Below are 18,810 nucleotides of genomic sequence, written 5' to 3'. Positions count from 1 at the left end.
ATTATATTATTTTTCTATTTATTTATTTAAATCCTATACATATTATTATTTTTTTATTTTCTATTTTTTTAGGTTGAAACAATCATAAAATAAATATTCTAACCAAAACAAAAACAACTGCTCAAAAAGAAGGAATCAAGATCTTCTGCATCAAATTAAAAAGGAATGGATGCCATAATATAAGCACACATTTTTTTAGCCTATTATAAGCATTTATCTATTATGTTTAATAATTTTTTTCCATTATTGTTGATTTTTTTGGTGAGTTTGTGGTAACATTATCAATAATTATTGAATATATGTTATTTATAATATTATATATTTATTTTTTAATTAACATCAAATTATATTTTAATTTTTATTATGCAACGCGCGGGTATCGTTCTCGCATCTTGATTATAAAAATTTTGCTATCAAAATTTCCAAACACTTGAGCGGTAAATTTGCCCGTAGGTGACATTTCTTTTCAAAACCGTGTTCGAATAACAACGAGAGATCTGTATCCCCCAAAAAATAAAAAACGGTGAGAGATAACGATAAAATGTTCCCCCTCCCCCGCTTGCCTAGTCCTCTTCAGATATTATTTTAAACATTTTTAATAAATATTTTAAAAAGGAAAAGAAATAAATACTCGCCGCTCACCAGAACGGCACAAGGAGCTATGCCCACGTAAGGAGTTTGGTTTTGTACGACTGCCGAAGTGGGAAGACAAAGATCGCCTGCCAAAAAATTAACCAATCCTCGCAGGAATCCTCTCTCATCTTTCTCGTCGGTTGCCACTCCTCGTTGGTGCTCGGAGGCCGAAGAGTTCTGCCCTTAGGGTTTGTATCGTTTTTATACTTTTTTCCCTTGGGTTTGATTTGTTCTGTTGTTCGCTATCATCTTTTGTTAGTTTGATTTTGTTTGAATTTTTTGATACTTTTCATAGGATTTTATTCTTGGTTTGGGAATTCTGTCAGATTTCTTCTCCTTGTTTTTTTTTTTTAAATGGCGGTGGAGGAGTGAGATGGTTCGGCGGATCAGAACCCTAGGAACAGGAAGCCTATTTGTGAGCAATCCAAATGAAAAGAGCAATCTGAAGCCCCCAAACCATGGTATTTGAGCAAAACCATTTCACTAATTTTGATCCTCTTTCTTCCTTTTTGGCTAAAATCGAAGAAATAACTCGAGAGAGTATGCTGTGATAGTTTTCGACGAATTTAGGTACGGAGAAATGAAGCATTTTGAACATTTCTGGGTAGTTTTCAATGAAGGCACCATTTTTATTGCTTTGTGCTTTCTCCTGCTCTAGTTTTTTCTTATTTTATTTTTGTGGCTCTGAGAAGTGGTCTACTGTGATAGCTAGTTTTTTCTGCTCAATACTATAAAATTAACTTGACCAAGATATTTTTGCCGTGGTCCTAGTGCAGGTATAGCATGTCGATGAACAGAGTTGATGAAGTTGACTACATGACTGATGAGAGTGAGATGGGAAATGCCATGGATGATGAGATGGAAGGGGACTTCTTTGATGGAGATAGAGGTCGAGGTGAAGCTGATGATGAGTATGATCTGGTTAGTTTCCTTTTCATTGTATTCTTGCCATTTGGATGTGATAGTTTCAATGAATTATTTGTAGCTTGTTTGAATGGTGTCGTAATATATACTACTTTTTTTCTTCAACTCAAAGTTCCTTATATTCTAGCATAAAATTTACCCATTTCTAGTTTATAATATTCAAATAGAAAGTGCTTATCCTGACAAACCACCATGAATTGAGGGCAGCTCACCAGAGTGACTGACACATCTTCGGCTCAAGCCAGGAGCGGTAGGGATATCCAGGGCATCCCATGGGATAGGCTACAAATAACGAGGCAGAATTACAGACAGACTCGTATACAACAATACAAGAATTATGAGAATATTCCTTCATCTGGAGAGCTTATGAACAAGGTTTCTGCTTATTGCCATTTTGTATTGGGTGTAACTATAGGTTGATTGTGCCACTGTGTTTGCAGTTTGCTTACTCAAGATTTTCCATTTTGTTTAGAAATGCAAGCAAGTGGAGAAAGGTGGCAATTATTATGAATTTCAGTATAATACGAGATTGGTCAAGCCCACAATTCTTCATTTTCAGGTCTGTGAATGTTTTTTTTTGTCTGTGGTAGTTATGCATTTAAATGCTTTATCCATTCATCTGTTTCTTGTTATCTTTGAACCAGTCCTATTTATGTGCATATCTTTCCTCTTGCTTTTTACGCATTCTTCCTGATAGATGAATCGATGCATGGGGCATTGACTTTAGGTATTACAGTTGGTTGACGGACAATGTACAATGACTTCTCTAGATATTCGTGACTTCCATCTTGCAATTTATTCTATCTTGGGAACATATCATGAATACATTGTATGGTCCTTTTCTTCGTCTCTTTCCATGTGTCCATTTTGGGCTTGTTGGACCTCCATCATTACAGAATTTTGACCCAAATCTAAGGCAGTCTTCTTATTGAGGTGGCTTTAGAGTGCATGCAATGGCCAAATACTAAATCACATGCACCAAAGATCAAATCCCCAGTAGATGAGTTGTCATGTGACATGGAAGTCACACACGTCAAACTATTGCATCATTCTAGATCCATGTGAAGTTTGAGAGTTCCTTTAACACTTGATGATTCCTTTAAGCTTTAGGTATTAAAAGGAAAATTAGGTCCAATAGTTCTAGAGGTAAATCAACCAAGATAAGTTTTCTTAGATTTTACATGATTAGGTTCTTGCTGGTTTTGGAAGTAGTCGACACGATGTTGCATTGGGTTTTTCTCTTAGGTCATGGCATATTTGGTCATAAATGATTTAGTTAGCTTTTATATTTAGAAGATTTTGTATTTTATGTTCTTTAGATTTGGAAGATAGTTTAGCAAATAATGGCATTGGAACCAAAGATTTTTTTTTTCTTTTGAAATATAGGAAGTAGTGATAGTTAGAGGGTGGGCCTTGGTGCAATTGTAAGGTTTGCTCTATTGTGACCTACGTGTCATAGGTTCGAAACAGAGAGATAGCCTTTGCATGTGGGGAATAAGGTTGTGTACATTTAATCCTTTCCATATTCCATAGTGGTGGGAGCTTTTTGCACTATGATGCTTTTCTTAGGAAGCAATGATAGTTTACATGGTGCAATATTAGAATACAAAATTCTTGAAATTCACATTCCTTTTCGTCTAATACATTATAATTGAAACTTTTGGGAGTTCAACTTTTCCCCTAGTTTGACTCCACTTTTTTCTTGGGGTGTGCCTCTCTCTCTTCAACTGCCATCTCTCAACAAGAGCCCTTCTCTTGTCAAAAAAATTTCTCTTAGGGGTTAGAACTTTCTATGAATCCTTATTTTTATCTTGATCACATCCATAGCACGTGAAGTATTCTAGTTTGGTATGTTGTTGTGATATTAGAGGGCCACGGCCTTGGGTGATGGTGTCAGAGTTTTGCTTATTGGCTCACTTTGTTATTTAGAAACTAAATAAGTGAGGTCTTGCTTAGAGATTTGCTTTATGTCCTTTATGCCTAGACACTTTCCAAGTATTAGGAACTTTTGCAGGTTGTTCCTTGATATCATGAGCTTAAACTACATAAGCATAAAGCCATGAAAGTTGACCTGCCAACAGGCCCTCCAGGTTTGATTATATACCTTATCAAATAAATGAGAATACTATTTGTATACCTATGTGGGGAAGTAGATCTCTCTCTCTCTCTCTGTCTTCTCTCTTAAAAGGAAGCACCTAGGAAATGGGCATTTGAGCAGCTTTCTATAGAGAGGATAATGTTCGTGTACCTGTGTGGGGAAGCGAATTTCTCGTTTTCTCTTTCGTAAATGGAAGCACCTAGCAAATGGGCATTTGAGCAGCTTTAGAGAGAGAGAGATTTTGAGGTGGGTGCAACATCCTAAAATAGAAAATTTTGTTGCTGTATAGTAGACCCTTCATTTGCTTAAAGATTCCTTGCTAGGAAACCACTGTCTTAAATGGTTGACAGCCGTGCTACTTGGACCCTTCAATTTTTGCAAATTTCAAGGTGTCCATACTTTAGGATGCTTGGACAAGGCAATGATGTGGCACAACCCTCCATGACACCCAAAAGATGGAATATCTTGCTTAGATCAGCTAGAAGTGTTAGCACTTGGAACCTTCTTTTTGTTAATATGGAGCGGCCTATCAAAGAATACCTTATTGCAATTGATTGTACTCGAATTCTTAAATTTTTTACTGTTCTGTAATATTAGTTTGAAGTGTGTAGACTCTTATGTTGAAGTGTTACACCTTAGGTTGAAGTATTCTAGTTTGGTATATTGTTGTGATATTCGAGGACCCCGGCCTTGGGTGATGGTGCCAGAATTTTGCTTAATGGCTTACTTTGTTCTTTAGAAATTAAATTGTAACACCCAGTAGAATTGGGCCTGGTCCACTTGACCGGCCCAGATAAAAGGATTTCGGCTTGGGAAAGAGAAAAAAGAGTTGGCACGCACGAGAAGGGAAGATGACTCCGATGAGAGACTTCTTCCTTCCGAGTTGGTCGAACAAAATCCGACCTTGGGGTAGATTCCGGCCTCGAGCGAGCTTTATTTAGAGCTCCTCCCAGCCTCCTTTCCACCCCATCGGAGTCCCAACCTCTTGATCGGAGTTCGTCGCTAGATCTTCTCAGTTTTCTTCCTTGACTGTTGGCCGTAGCTAATCAACGACGGAAGCCAGGTAAAGACCCGACATCTCTAGATCTACCTTTTCTTCCTTCTTCTGGGTCTTTGGAGCTCCAGTTCCGCCTGATGATCTTTGGATTTTGGCTAAGAAGGGTGATGCCTTGTTTTCTTTGTTTTGGTAGTTAGCCCCCTTTTCTCTTGTTTTTGGTTGGTTTCTCCGCTGATGCTCGTCATAGGGCTCGTCCTTCGGTCCCTCGTGGTGTCTTGAAGCCATGACCGAAACTTCGGCTGTCGAGATGCCGTGGATTCCATGATTTAAAGAAAAGAAGCTCTGTTTTGGTCGGTTTTGCACTGTCAGCCACTTGTTGCCATCGGCCACCGCTCGCCTATTGGTTAGCTGTAGGTCCCCTGAACCCAGTCCCCCACCAGCATCCACCCTCTCCTCCACTTAGAGAGAGAAGTTTTGTTCTCCCTCTCTTCTCTCTTCCCCATTCTTTTTCTTGTTTCTCTCTACTTGGACTTTCTCTTTCTACTCTCTCTAGAGATGTTGTATTCGGTAAAGAACTCTTCGTAGTGATTTTGGATTGACCCTGGTCAAGGAGGCCCTGATCCATGGCTGTCGGGCAGCGTGCCAGGCCCCATCTTGGCCCTTGCCAGACACTGTTGGATTTGGTCACCCCCGATTTCTATCTAATCATCTACACCCTAGTTCAACCATGATCAGATAAAATTCGTCTTGATCGGACCGACCAGAGTGTGGGGCACTCTTGCTTGATCAACCTTACGGGGATGTTGAAATTTAAGATTTTTATTTTCAAAATAATTATGATAAAATTTTGATGAGAATATAATTTTTAAATATCAGGCTCTGAGAAGAATTTTTTTTTCAAAATTGATTGGACTTGTAGTTTGGTTTCGCTCCCAAGGTAAGTGTTGTTTCACTTTTTCTAGATTAATCGGCAAAGTTATAAATTATTATATTAATAACTTTTGAATTGTACTATTCATGATTCATGAATTTGATGAATAGTATTTTGTTATCGAATATGTTTTATTTTGAAATATTATGAAGATGCATGAGCTTAATATGGATTATTCTTGATCGATTTTGATACTTTATGATTTTTGGTATGTTTATCGAAGTGAAATATGAAATCTTATAATTATTTTGAAATTTTGATTTGACTATGTTAAGGACCCGCCAATAGGGGCTAATACGTTGGCACTTGATTAGTTCTAAAGATTATGTTGCAAGAAGATGCACGACATACCGCAAGCAGATATGCGGTCCTGAAGGACTTTGTTGCAAGTTGATGCGCGGCACACTGTAAGAAGATGCGTGGTATCATATGATCCTGTCACAGAAAAAATATGGTTATAGCTCATGGTTGACAAATTGAACTGAATAGAAAGAATCAGAATTCATGAATCGAATTTTAATTTCAAGAAAGATTTGATTCACATGACTGTATTGCATATTTGCTTATTCTTTGTAAACTATTATTTATTTATTTACTTGATTTAATTAGTTAAATTGATCATTGCTTATTGGGCTATCTAGCTCATCATACGATTTCTTACTATTTTTACAGATCCGAAGAACTAGCTAGACACGGGGTTTTTGTTATGGGAGAGTGACTAGAGACGAAATTTTGGCAACCATTATTTTAGATTAGGGTATATTAAACTTGATGCAATACTTGAGAATATTGTTGGTTTTCTGAAACATTTAAATTTTAAATTAGTTATTTAAAAAATAAAGTTTGAATATTATTATCGAAATTTATTTTGCTACTTGTTTATGATATCATGTTGAGATGCCTTGCATGCTTGTGGAGAGAGTTTTTATGAGTATGTGGCGGTTGCCGCGACTCTTGGCTCGTGTCTCGAGTCGGGGGCTTGACATAAATAAATATGGTCTTGCTTAGGATTTGCTTTATGTCCTCTATGTCTAGACACTTTCCAAGCATATAGGAACTTTTGTAGGTTGTTCCTTGATATCATGAGTTTAAACTACATAAGATAAAGCCATGAAAGTTGACTTGCCAACAAGCCCTCTAGGTTTGATTATATACCTTATCAAATAAATGAGGATAATGTTTGTATACCTATGTGGGGAAGCAGATCTCTCTGTCTCTCTCTCTCTCTCTCTTAAAAGGAAGCACCTAGGAATTGGGCATTTGAGCAGCTTTTTAGATAGAGGATAATGTTCGCGTGCCTATATGGGAAAGTGAATCTCTTTCTCTCTCTTAAATGGAAGCACCTAGGAAATGGGAGTTTGAGCAACTTACTAGAGAGATTTTAAAGTTGATGCAACATCCTAAAATAAAAATTTTTGTTGCTGTACAGTAGAACCTTCGCTTGCTTAAAGATTGCTTTCCGGGAAACTGGTCTTAAATGGTTGACAGCTGTGCTACTGGGGCACTTCAGTTTTTGGGAATTTCAAGGTGTCCATACTTTAGGATGCTTGGACAAGACAAGGATGTGACACAACCCTCGGAATGTCTCGCTTAGATCAGCTAGAAGTGCCAGCACTTGGAACCTTCATTTTGTTAATATGAAGCAACCTATCAAAGAACACCTTACTGCAATTGATTGCACTTGAATTCTTAAATATATTACCATTTGAGTAATATTAGTTTGAAGTGTGTAGACTCTTACGTTGAAGTGTAACACCTTTTTTTTTGCCTCTGATGTTCTTAAGGAATCTATAATTAAAAGTGCTATGGACTAATCAACTTTCACTAGTCACCAATATATTTTTTCCTAGATGCCTTTTTTTTTATAGAAGTTGTCTTGTATGGAAGTGTCAATATTGGGATTTGTGGAGGTAAAAATTTATAGCACTAGGAACATTTGGATCCATGGCAATCATGCTGATTGTCTACATAACGTTAGCTGATGTAGGTCAATTTGTAGAGCATTCTTAAGGCCAAAATGGATATTAGTTAGTGTTGAGGTTATTCAAATTAGAATTTTTTCAAATTATTTGGATTTAATCATATCTTTCCGTATAACTGCAATAGTTTTTTGAGAGCTAAGATGGGAGGAATCCTGGCTGAAAATGGGCAAGGGCAATATTCTAACCTAGGCTTTCAGTATCAACTCTAAATGGCTTTACAAACTGGGCCAATATGCACCCATATATAACCTTAATAGTTTGTTATTAAAATACATGAGCTAGACTATGTGAGGCCTGACTTCTAGCCTAGTCCAGTATATTAAGAATTTATGCGAATCGAGCCAACATTGAAAATTAGAACAACCATAAGTTAATGTGTACCGAAGAGAAAAGCAACTTCATTGATTGATCAAATTAGGGTATGGGAGGGTATATATAGGCTCTGGGGTCCCTTATAATGATAAGGATGAGCAGGCACCCTTAGAGTCCAAAAAGAACAAGAAAATAGAATACTAAGTCAAACAAACAAAGCAAACTTGCCATGGGGCAAAGTTCTAGAAGCAAAATGGATCTAACAATGAACCTAGTGCCATCATGTCTGTTTGGACAACAGTTAGTTTACCAGTAGATGGGATTTGATGGTGACTAGGGTGTTGTAAGATCCTGTCGCCTTTGTGTCTGGCTGGGGGTTGGTTCCCAAATATCCAGATCGTGAAATTCTGTTTTCTGATACCTTTGGATGGTGACCTTGGTACCTTGGATTTGGTAGTTTCTAGCTCTGGCTTGGCTTTGTTGCTGGACTTCTAAAAGGCCTTTGCTGTCAGCTTGTTTTGACAGTGAGCTATCTTTTGATCGCAAGCATTATACCATCGGATGCCTTCTGATGGCACTATGCTTGCTGTCAGATCATTTTGGGCTTCTTTGATCCTGCCTTCGGCCAGGACTGGGTTTGGGATGCATGAACTTGTCCTGAAACATGGAATAGAAAGATAGAATCTTATGTCTCCACCCTTTTAGACAACAATAACAACATTCGTGATGTCCCCCATGTTAGATACATCTCATATGCACTTGTCATGGTTTCTTTTTGTTTTCAAAGAGGTGCAACTTGGTTGGGCTAGCCCAGATGAAGGCAATCCTTGTCCCATCTCAACCAAAATATCTAGTTTGATATGACCAACATGACAATATAACTGATATGCAAACTGAAATTTAAGCTCACTATGCCAGCAAATTTTGAAATCTAAACGGAATTTGGTTGAAGTTAGGTTAGATTGGCTAGGTCAGGTTAGTCTGGGTCATGTTGTTAGTATAATTTTGATTATAAAAATACACTCTAATTCAGTCCTCATTTAGGTTAGGTCAGGTTCACAGCCCAGTTACAGAAATAGAGGCAGCTATGATATAGGCTGACTTGGAAGTCCTAGCACACAAATTTGGCTTCGGCTAATCTGACTTGATATAGGTTTTCAACCCTAGCCTTACCAGAATTGGGCAAATGTTCACTAAGTTTAGATGACCAGCCTAATTAAGTCTCACTCTAATTGCTTGCTTTCCTCTCAATTCGTTCAAAGGGTATTGTCAAAGATTGATGGTACTATGGGTTCATTTCTTTTATCCATGATGGCAGTAGCAAAGATTCTTTTAGTAGTATAATACATGCCCAATTCATAATCAATGAGCCCAGACAACTGATATCCAATTAACTAAATAAGGATATGATCAAGCTCAAAATTTTGACAATGGTGCTGCCGTGCTATATCCTCACATGGATCTTACTCTTAGCAAACCTTCGATATCTTTCTTGGAGTAAACATTTTGATTTAGTTTTAAACAAAATACACAACATGCAAAATAAACAACACTTCCCCTTTCTTTAACTACTACAGTTTTTTTGGACCACTGTTTTCATGACACATCAGAACTTGTTCCTAGTTTTGGCTACTCATGTTTAATCAGTTATGCTTATACAAGCATGCTTTGCCGTATTGGCCCAAACCGGGTGGTACAGGGCGTACCGTATTGTACTGGTATCCGGTACGGGCGGCGTATCGACACTCGGTACGCCAAAAAAATTCTGTATTGTACTGTACCGACATCGTGCTAGCGTGGCAACGGTACGGGGTCCGTTATTGAGACGACGAACCTTACATACAAGTCTTTTGTTAGTCTTGCATGATATGTTTGTGTTGTCGTGAGGCACCACTCTTTGACTCCTGACAACCTTGACAGGTTGTGCTTATGAAAGGTTGCAGCTTAATTATTTGCATTTCATCTGAGTCAGTAATTGAGAGGTCACTTCGAAAGTCAAGCTTGCTTTTATTATTAATTGCAAAAGAAGGTAGCCCATGACATTGTTCATATGTTGTTTTGTGGGAAAGTCTGTTCAGGGTGGGCTCAACCATGAATTTTCCATAGAGGACACCTGGAACTCGAGTTAAGAAATATCAAGCAATTCTGTGTGCTTGGTTCCCGTACGGGCTACTTTCAGCCAGGCAATCTTTCTCTGGTTAATCCTTTTAAGCATTGAGGTCAAGGTCGTGTTCAAATGCTTCTTGCTAATCCCAGCATCCATTTCCATCTTCCATCCATGTTAAGAGTGGTGTCAGCATGGTAGTGTTGCAGCATCTGAATAGGCTATTGGTGGTACATAGAAGACAAGTTAAATGATGTAGTAGGCAAAATTTGTCTACTAGGAACAAAAGGAGTTAGGGAGCGAAAAATGAGCTATGAGATAGGCATTACACACATTATATTGTGGCCATAGTATGTTGAACCGGCCCGTACCGGCCGGTTCAGCCCGTACCGGATCGGTCCAGTCCCTGACTGGTTCGATTCGGCTATGAAAAATGAATCCGCCCCCTATGGGGCCCGAATCGAGCAGTTTCTGCTGCGTACCAGTGCGAACCGCCTGCGCGGTGCCCTGCGCACGGTGCCCCGCGCGGGAGGATATTTAATGCCACTCTGGCATATAACGTAGGGCACGCGCGCGAAAGATTTACGTGCGCTTTTTTTTTTACCTCTCTTCCGGTTCTGTACCGGTTTAAACCGGTCCCACCAAAATTGTATCAGTCCGGTAGGTGACCGGTACGCCTACTGGTACTGGTAAGGCGTACCCTGATTGTGACAATGCCTCTTTATCTAGCATGATGATAATGGAGTATGGTATGTGAATAAAGGGCGGCCTGTGACCTCTAGGTCACAATGGAGCAATCTTACCATTGCACCAAGGTTCATCCTCGTAGTATAGAATGTGAATATTTCTCTGTATGGTAGAAAACAATGTATGCCGAACCTACGGTTACCGGACTGGTTCGGGCTGTACCGAACCGATACCATTGGTTCGGCCGGGTTTCGGCTACCGCGCAGTCAAAAAGGCCACAGCGCGTGGCGCTGTGGCAAACTGAAGGCATACTGGTCCACACGCTGTGGCAAACTGAAGGCATAGCAAATTGAAGGCATACCGGTCCACGCGCTGTGGCAAACTGAAGACATACCGGTGCGAACCGGTCCAGTTCGCATCGGTACAAGGCGCTACCGGCTTGTATCGGTACGAACAGCTTCGGTTCGCACCAGTATGCCCTGCATATTGCTTGTTTCGGGCCCATATGGGCCGGAATTGTTTTCCACTGCGGTACCGAACTGGTCCGGTATGTGCTGAACTGGCTGTTACATGCTAAATCTGTTGCCCTGCATACCATGGTAGAAAATATGGTAGCCAGATGTATTTTCATCTTCTAGATTTATATAAATATTGAACAGGTTATGGGGCCGAAACCGTTGTCTACCTCGGTACCGAATCGATCAGGGACCAAACTGGTCCCACTATGTACTGAACCGGCCGGTATGGGCCGGTTCATGATACTATGGTAGAAAATATGATAGCCAGATATATTTTCATCTTCTAGATTTATATCAATATTGAACAGGAAGGGTTGGGCATTTGTTCCAAAGCCAATGTCCAAAATGCACAAAAAACAAAAAAAATATGAAACTAAAACAAAAACTATAAACTTGCATATTTCAGAGCTCATGTTGCACCAATAACTTTCTTGTTTATATAACTGACTGTCTTATAGATATACCATATAAAATATCTGAAAGAATTAAATTCATGCTAATGACAATCTTAGCAACTTAAAATTAGATTCTGTTTGTGATGGCCCCAAAGCAACTTCTCAAAAAGTGTTTTTCTAAAGTTTAAAGAAACAAACAGGGAGCAACATGGTGTACACATGACCTATATCTGAAGATCTGATTTTCTTGCGTGCTTGATTTTATACTATCATACTAATATCTGGCAAATGCTGGTTGTGTGACTTTTGTTATATCTTATTCTTCAACTTTTACTATTTTATTATTCCCTTCAAAAATTTATTTAGAGAATGCTTGTTCACATTTATTTAATATGTTTTTGCATCTCTTCATTGTTTGATGTCTTTTTTGCAACTGTTTCATGTCTTTCTACCCTGGATGACAACTGAATGAGCTTTTTGCCTGCAGCTGAGGAACTTGGTCTGGGCGACTTCCAAACATGATGTCTACTTTATGTCAAATTCTTCAGTCATGCATTGGTCATCAATATCTAGCAGTTTGTCAGAGGTCCTGGATTTCTCCGGACATGTGGCTCCTGGGGAGGTTTTCCCTATACTTCTTTGCTTATTACTCATTAGCATAATTCTGTCTTGCAAATTATGAAAGATTCAAGGATTGCTTCGTTCATTTCTCTTAGATTTTGTTGCTTTTTTTTTTGCCGAATAATTTACCTTAATGAACATTCTTATTAGATATGTCTCTTGAGCAGTTGAAGAATATCCTGCTTGTTGGTTTTCAGAAATACCCTGGAAGTTTGCTAGATGGATTTGCACGAACTCAAATCAGTACACTTGCAGTAAAAGATGGTTTGATGGTTGTAGGAGGTTTCCAAGGAGAACTAACTTGCAAGGTAAGTTTGTCACTGCTTCCAGTAAATTGCAAAACTGCTTGTTTTTTTTTTAATATCAATTCTTGCCGATATAAGCATGAATCTAACCTTAAATGCTGCACCTTGCATAACATCAAGCTATACTAAATAATTTACTTATTTTCAGAACATTTATTCTAGACCATGTCACAAGTCTGCAATTAAACTCCCTCTTAAAGTTTAGTCACGTAAGTGTTTATTATTATGAATATATACATCACAATGTGAAAAAGGTATGAAGATGTAGTTATAAGGAGAGCTATACATTGTACCTACAGGATAAATCTTTTAGGTTTCCGTCTGCATTTTCTACTTCTTAAATTCTCTCATATTATCGGAAAAATGATTCTGGGTTTTGTGGAGTGATGATGCTTCTTATGTTAAGAAATTTGTAAGTATCTCTAAATCACTGAATGCTTGATTCAGAAAGTCATATTTTCACTCTCCTGATATGTGGTTCTCTTTGAACTTATATACGAGCCTTTTTCATTGATTGGTATTATTAGTCACACTGTTGGTACAATGTATGCTGCTGACTCATAAGTGTATTAATTTTATTTTGCTTCGATAATTGAAAAAATACCCATACGTAAAAATACTTGCATAGTCCCTTTAATCTCATGACTCTATTTTTTCTCAATGATTTATTGCATTTGAGAATGTTTCTTGTGAATAATGGAAGATGGTGTTACTCAGACAAGGCACTTTTCAAACTTCTTGCTGTGTCGCCACGTGGACATGACATGACTGTATCACAGGTGGGATATGCAGTAGACATGGCTGGGTCACAATTTTTGTGTTCTGTCCTAGCCAATGATGGGGAAAAAGGAAAAGAAAACTGATCAAATGTCAAAAAGAAAAGGAGGACAACCAACACCCCCCGCCCCTCTCTCTCTCTGTGTCTCTTATAAGAGACACTTATATAACACCCACAAACAAATCCGTGTTTATACACACTTGTACATATTAACACATAAAAAATCTAGTAGACCTGTCTACATGTCTTAGTTTTCAGTGATTTCCCATGTGTCATTTTTCGACGATTACTGCATTGGGTTCTTCAAGACACTTGAACACTTGAAACCCGCATCCAGTGTGTGTGTGGCACTGGTAGATAGTAAAAGGTGAAATTGATAATGATTATGCCATTTAAGACTTCAGGTTCATGCAATAGAAGATTTATTTTAATATTTAAGGTACTTGGTGAGAATGGGATGACTATTATGAAGGCCTACCTTGATGGTTTGCTATAGGAAAAGCCATTTGAAAGGACTGGAAAGGGGTTAAAGTGCAAAAGATGAAGATCTTAGTATAAGCCATGCTAGAAAGAGTTGTAAATGGTGGCCATCATGGAAAGCACATGTTGAACTGTGCATTGTTATACTACCTATTGGCATCATCTAATAAGATTTTAGGAGTTCAGGGAAAATGGAGGAGCATGGAACATGATGCATTTTGTGAAGGCCTGGCGGTGAGCACATGAAAGGATTTTGAGTACAAGATCAACAAAACCAAATGCAATCAAAGAGAGCTTTGATGCATAACTCGAAGACTTTGGGTTAGGTCTGATGTTCATGAGACCACTTGATGGTCCGGGAAGTCAGGTTGTTGGATCAAACATTGAAACTTTAAGATGCGCAAAATGTGATTGATGAAATTAACTTGCTGTTACTCAAGCCTGATGTCAGGTAAACACATTAAAAAACCTTTGATGTCCACCACATCATCTTCCCCTAGTACAATGTTGTTGCATTATATTGCATCGTTGCTGTTGCCTACTCCACCTTCTCCGCTGTGTCTTTTAGCTGATCCTAGTCGTCGATTGCTACTAATACCTCTGGCCTGTCCCTTCCCCACCCTTGCGAGCATGTGTATCGTGTCTTTGCCCCTTTGGCCATTATTCCTGTCAGCATCAACACCACTTGCTTCTACGCACAAATTGCCTCAAGGAGCAGCATGAGATGCACCTTTGTCGCCTTCCAACAGCCAGGTCGTGGAGGATGTTCACTGCCTTAGCCTTCACCACCAGAGGACAAGACCTACTGCACAGGGAGGAATCCATAACAAGGGAATACTCTAGGAGTCAGAGGGTGGGAAGATGGGTGCCTCATCCAAAGCTGAGCTCGACCATGCAAAGTTGATAAAAGGAGCAGTAATTTCTGGTGGTCAGGTTTCTTGCTTGGAGTCAAGTCAAAGGTCCATGGCAGGTGGTGGAGGAAGTGGTGGGGGAGAAGCAGAGGTCATTGGAGAGGGTAAGGAGCAGCACTCTTGCTCGACTAGAAAAACTTAATTAAAAGTTTGCTGTCTTGGTATTGGACCCTATACTGGTAGCATACTGGTATAGTATCGGTACACCCAGTATGAGAGTCCGTTCGGTTTACCTAGACGCAATATGCTCCCCAAACCAAGTCTTTGTTTGATTTCAGTATGGTATAGTATGGCCGGCATGGGGCGGTACGCAACAGTATAGCGAACCTTTATATCAGTTGTATTTCCTTGGGGAGGCTATTCATGGTTCAAAGCTATATGTTATAATTCAATGTATTTGACATCTAATGATTCTGCCAATTGCAATACGTATTTATCAGAATAAACTGTTTTATGATTTTCATTGTCTCTAGGTAGCGAGTGCGATACTATGTGCCATGTTGCATTTTGATTGATTGCATTTTGCTGAGATTTATTAAAAATGGTATTTTGCAAATTATTTTGTGAATTGCCACATGGAGATGGAATATGCATGTATTTTTATAGATTTCTGCATAGTTAAAATATAAAAAAATATTGATAATTTTGCTTTCCTTGACTGTATGATACAGCTGTTGGACCGACAAGGAGTTAGCTTCTGTACGAGGACAACATTTGATGATAATGCAATAACAAATGCTATAGACATATATAAAGATATGAGGTATCATAATATTTAATTGACTCCCTATAGGGTTGTATTTGAGAAAAAAATACTTGATATATGATAATGTTCTTGTAGTGGCGGCATTCATTTCATGGCATCCAATAATGATTGCGGTGTACGAGAATATGATGTGGAGACATTTCAGCTCTTGAATCACTTCCAGTTTCCTTGGTCAGTCAATGTGAGTATTCTTTTAGCACTGGCTTGAAATCCAAGTTCGTTGGTACAATTAAAACAAATATATGCAGGTCAATTACTTAAAGGGCTTAACTGTGCCTATAATTTTGTTCTGATGGGCATATCTGATATTTTTGCCTTTGGTTATGGTTAATGATAGCACACATCAATAAGCCCGGATGGGAAGCTTGTTGTGGTCGTGGGAGATGACTGTGATGGATCGCTTGTTGATTCACGAAATGGAAAGGTATTTAAACATTGCCAATATTTATATCTCACAATCTAGTCTTGCATTATGTAAACTCGAATCAAAATTTTAGAAATGCACTGTTGCATAGTGGGAATAATGTTATAGAATAACCAAACAAAGCCAAACTATCACATGCAGGTCTTGTTCTCATTAGTAGGCCATTTAGATTATTCATTTGCTTCAGCATGGCATCCAGATGGCCAGACATTTGCCACTGGGAATCAGGATAAGACTTGCCGTGTTTGGGACATTAGGAACCTTTCATCCTCGGTAACCGTCTTAAAGGGAAATTTGGGTGCAGTTCGGTCCATCCGTTACTCCTCCGATGGGCAGTTCCTGTTGTTTGCAGAGCCTGCTGACTTCGTTCACATCTATAGCACCAGGGCTCACTACAAGAAGCGGCAAGAGCTGGACTTTTTTGGGGAGATATCAGGTGTTTCTTTGAGCCCGGATGACGAGTCTCTCTATATAGGTGTATGGGACCGGGTCTATGCCAGCTTGCTTCACTATAGCAAGAGGCATATGTACAGTTATCTGGACTCATATGTGTGACGGTGTCGTTAGCTCAAGGCAAGTTCAACTGTGATAGAGCTTGAGATAATTTTGCTAGTGGCAACTTGTGTTCATCTTCGATAATATAGCTGTCCTTGGTTACCATTAGTGCTGTGTCAGTCAAATAATGCCCAGAAGTGTGAGATCTCCTGCAGATATCTGTACAAGGCAAGACTTAGAAGCTATGTATTCAGTGGAGTCTTTTTTGGGAAAACGATTTGGTTGCATGGCAAGAAGTTTGTTACCTTTGTTTTCATCTCGCGGTCATAGTTTGGTGATTGATAACATTATAATTTGATAATCTCTCTCATGCTTCTTTGCCATGAAAAGCTACAGACTTGGGGACGTATGACTGGCATGAAGCCTTTCAGACCATCATGCTAACCTTTGTTTCTCGTGGTTTTTATTTTTCTACAATTTTTAACAAAGCTGAAAACATATTGGATATGGATAAAGATAATACTATATTCTATTTGGCAGGTACAAGTATTGCTATGAATTTTTGTCGGATGCTAAAATTTTTATCCGTGTCTATTTTAAATGGACCTCAGAATTAAATATAAAAACTTTAACATAAATTACGTAGTTAAGTTCGTTGAATGACATTATTCCACTTCCTATTTTATTAATTCAGAAGTATACGAGCCTCAAACTTTAGTGTTGTTATTTCTTTGAAGGTTTGATCGTACAAAAAGCAATAGAGAAGTTACTGTATTCTGCCCAGCTTAATGATTCTTTGGTGTTATAACAATATCGCTAACCCATTTTAAGATAAAAAGCTCAATGTTAAGGATACAATTTTACTAACTAAATGATATCACCTCATAGAAAATTAAATCTAAAATTTGTTGGTATTTGTTGCTGTCAAAACCTGGTCTGATGATGGTGAAGGTGTGGAGAGGGCCGGTTTAATTGCACATGGGGAAAGAAGGGAAAAGGAGATTGTTGGAGTCGATCTGACCGGAAAGTAGTCTCGATGCTTAAGTCAAATAAGACTTGCAATTATTTGCAGTGGAAATTGCAAGCTTCTTTTTTTTTTTTTTTTGGGGTACAACGGCAGTTCATGTCAACCTAGCATGAATACTACCCTCAGCATCACGAGAAAAAAGGCCACATAAAGGTGAGGGGACAGAGTCGGGCTCAGTTCAAAGAACCTCTTCGGAATGGTGAGCAGCAAAGGAGGCGACCCAGTCTGCAGCCCTATTCGGCTTCCGAAACATATGGGCAACCTGAATCGAATGACAACCTGCCACTAACCTCTAGATGTCCCTGAGAATAGGATGGCTATCTCTCCGGTGCCTGACATCCTGAATTCACTGTTGAGTTACGCTCCGCGCAATGCGACAATCGCAGTGGAATGCCGCACGGGGCATCGTTCATCATATGAACGTGCCAAGAATCGTAGAGTTCAAAAATTGTTTTGGATCCAAATCCAGAAGATCTTTGAACTCAAGAGGGAGAGAGATTAGGATCTAAAGGAGGTTGATTAACATTCATGTAAATAGAAACAGAATTCAGAGATAACGATTTGAAGATCCCATCTTCAAACCTTGTGCGATTTTATGAACACTGCAGCCTGATGATCTTTCTAGGTTCCTAATTAAGCCGCACACGTGTCCGGTCTCTACAGGTATCTACACGAGGATCTAATCATCTGAGAATAGATCTCATCGGAGTGCTAGCTCCTTGCAAAGACCTCTCATGACTATCATAAGTTAGAATAAGAATCTGCAACTTACCTTCTTGAAGAAGAACCCTTTCTTCTTCAACTTTGCTTACAGTGGAGAAAGAGGAAGGAGGATACTTTGCACGTGGACCTTCCTTGCCTTGCTACCGTGGAAGAAGAGGAGATTAAAGACCCCTTGCTGCCGTGGAGAAGGAGGAAGAAGAAGGGCTTATGGCGTGAGGAAGAACTCCTTCTTCCTTGCCGCATAGACTCTCTTCCTTTAGATCTTCTTCTTCAATTTCCAACGCCTTGGAAGAAGAGGAAGAAGGGCTTCCTTGCTGCCATGGGACAAGAGGAGGATGGCTCCCCTTGCTGCTGTGAAGAAGGAAGAAAGAGAGGGAGAGAGGAGGCGTGGAGAGGAAGAGTAGAACCATACCTATAATGCCTCAAGGGTCCTTTAAATAGATTTGGGTTTAGGATTTTTTCCAAAGTCTATCATGAGTAGGAGACAAACTTCTCGAAATAACCCATCCTTGGATTAATGCCAAGTATCCAATCTATGTGCCCATGATGCCATCAAATCAATGCATGACATGTGTCCACTTAATCAATTGATTAGAGCCTAATCCAATTAGGTCTAATCCCTATGGCGCCATGATCAAGTCCTAATCCAATTAGGTCTTGATCAATTCCAATTGACCCAAACATAAACCCAAATCAATT

General features: G+C 39.1%; 1 protein-coding gene across 7 annotated transcripts; it reads left to right on the top strand.

Annotated features, from left to right (window-relative positions):
• Nucleotides 1-642: 642 nt before the first annotated feature.
• On the top strand, nucleotides 643-16,814 carry LOC103696308 (uncharacterized WD repeat-containing protein C2A9.03-like). Of its 7 annotated transcripts, none has more exons than XM_008777887.4 (11): nucleotides 643-821; nucleotides 1,000-1,094; nucleotides 1,410-1,554; nucleotides 1,765-1,932; nucleotides 2,030-2,116; nucleotides 12,069-12,203; nucleotides 12,400-12,510; nucleotides 15,348-15,439; nucleotides 15,518-15,623; nucleotides 15,780-15,866; nucleotides 16,008-16,814. In XM_008777887.4, the coding sequence occupies exons 3-11, from the start codon at nucleotides 1,417-1,419 to the stop codon at nucleotides 16,419-16,421; spliced, it is 1,338 nt and encodes a 445-aa protein (XP_008776109.2). In that variant the 5' UTR covers nucleotides 643-821; nucleotides 1,000-1,094; nucleotides 1,410-1,416; the 3' UTR covers nucleotides 16,422-16,814. The 7 variants fall into 7 exon arrangements, with proteins under 7 accessions (XP_008776109.2, XP_008776107.2, XP_038972999.1 ...); XM_008777885.4 differs by having other exon boundaries at nucleotides 1,405-1,554; XM_039117071.1 differs by having other exon boundaries at nucleotides 960-1,094.
• The last annotated feature ends 1,996 nt before the right edge of the window (nucleotides 16,815-18,810 follow it).

The sequence above is a fragment of the Phoenix dactylifera genome, unplaced genomic scaffold (assembly GCF_009389715.1).
Source record: "Phoenix dactylifera cultivar Barhee BC4 unplaced genomic scaffold, palm_55x_up_171113_PBpolish2nd_filt_p 000176F, whole genome shotgun sequence".
Lineage (NCBI taxonomy): Eukaryota > Viridiplantae > Streptophyta > Magnoliopsida > Arecales > Arecaceae > Phoenix > Phoenix dactylifera.
The sequence above is the reverse complement of the archived record's forward strand: the minus strand, read 5'-3'. Positions and strand labels throughout refer to the sequence as shown.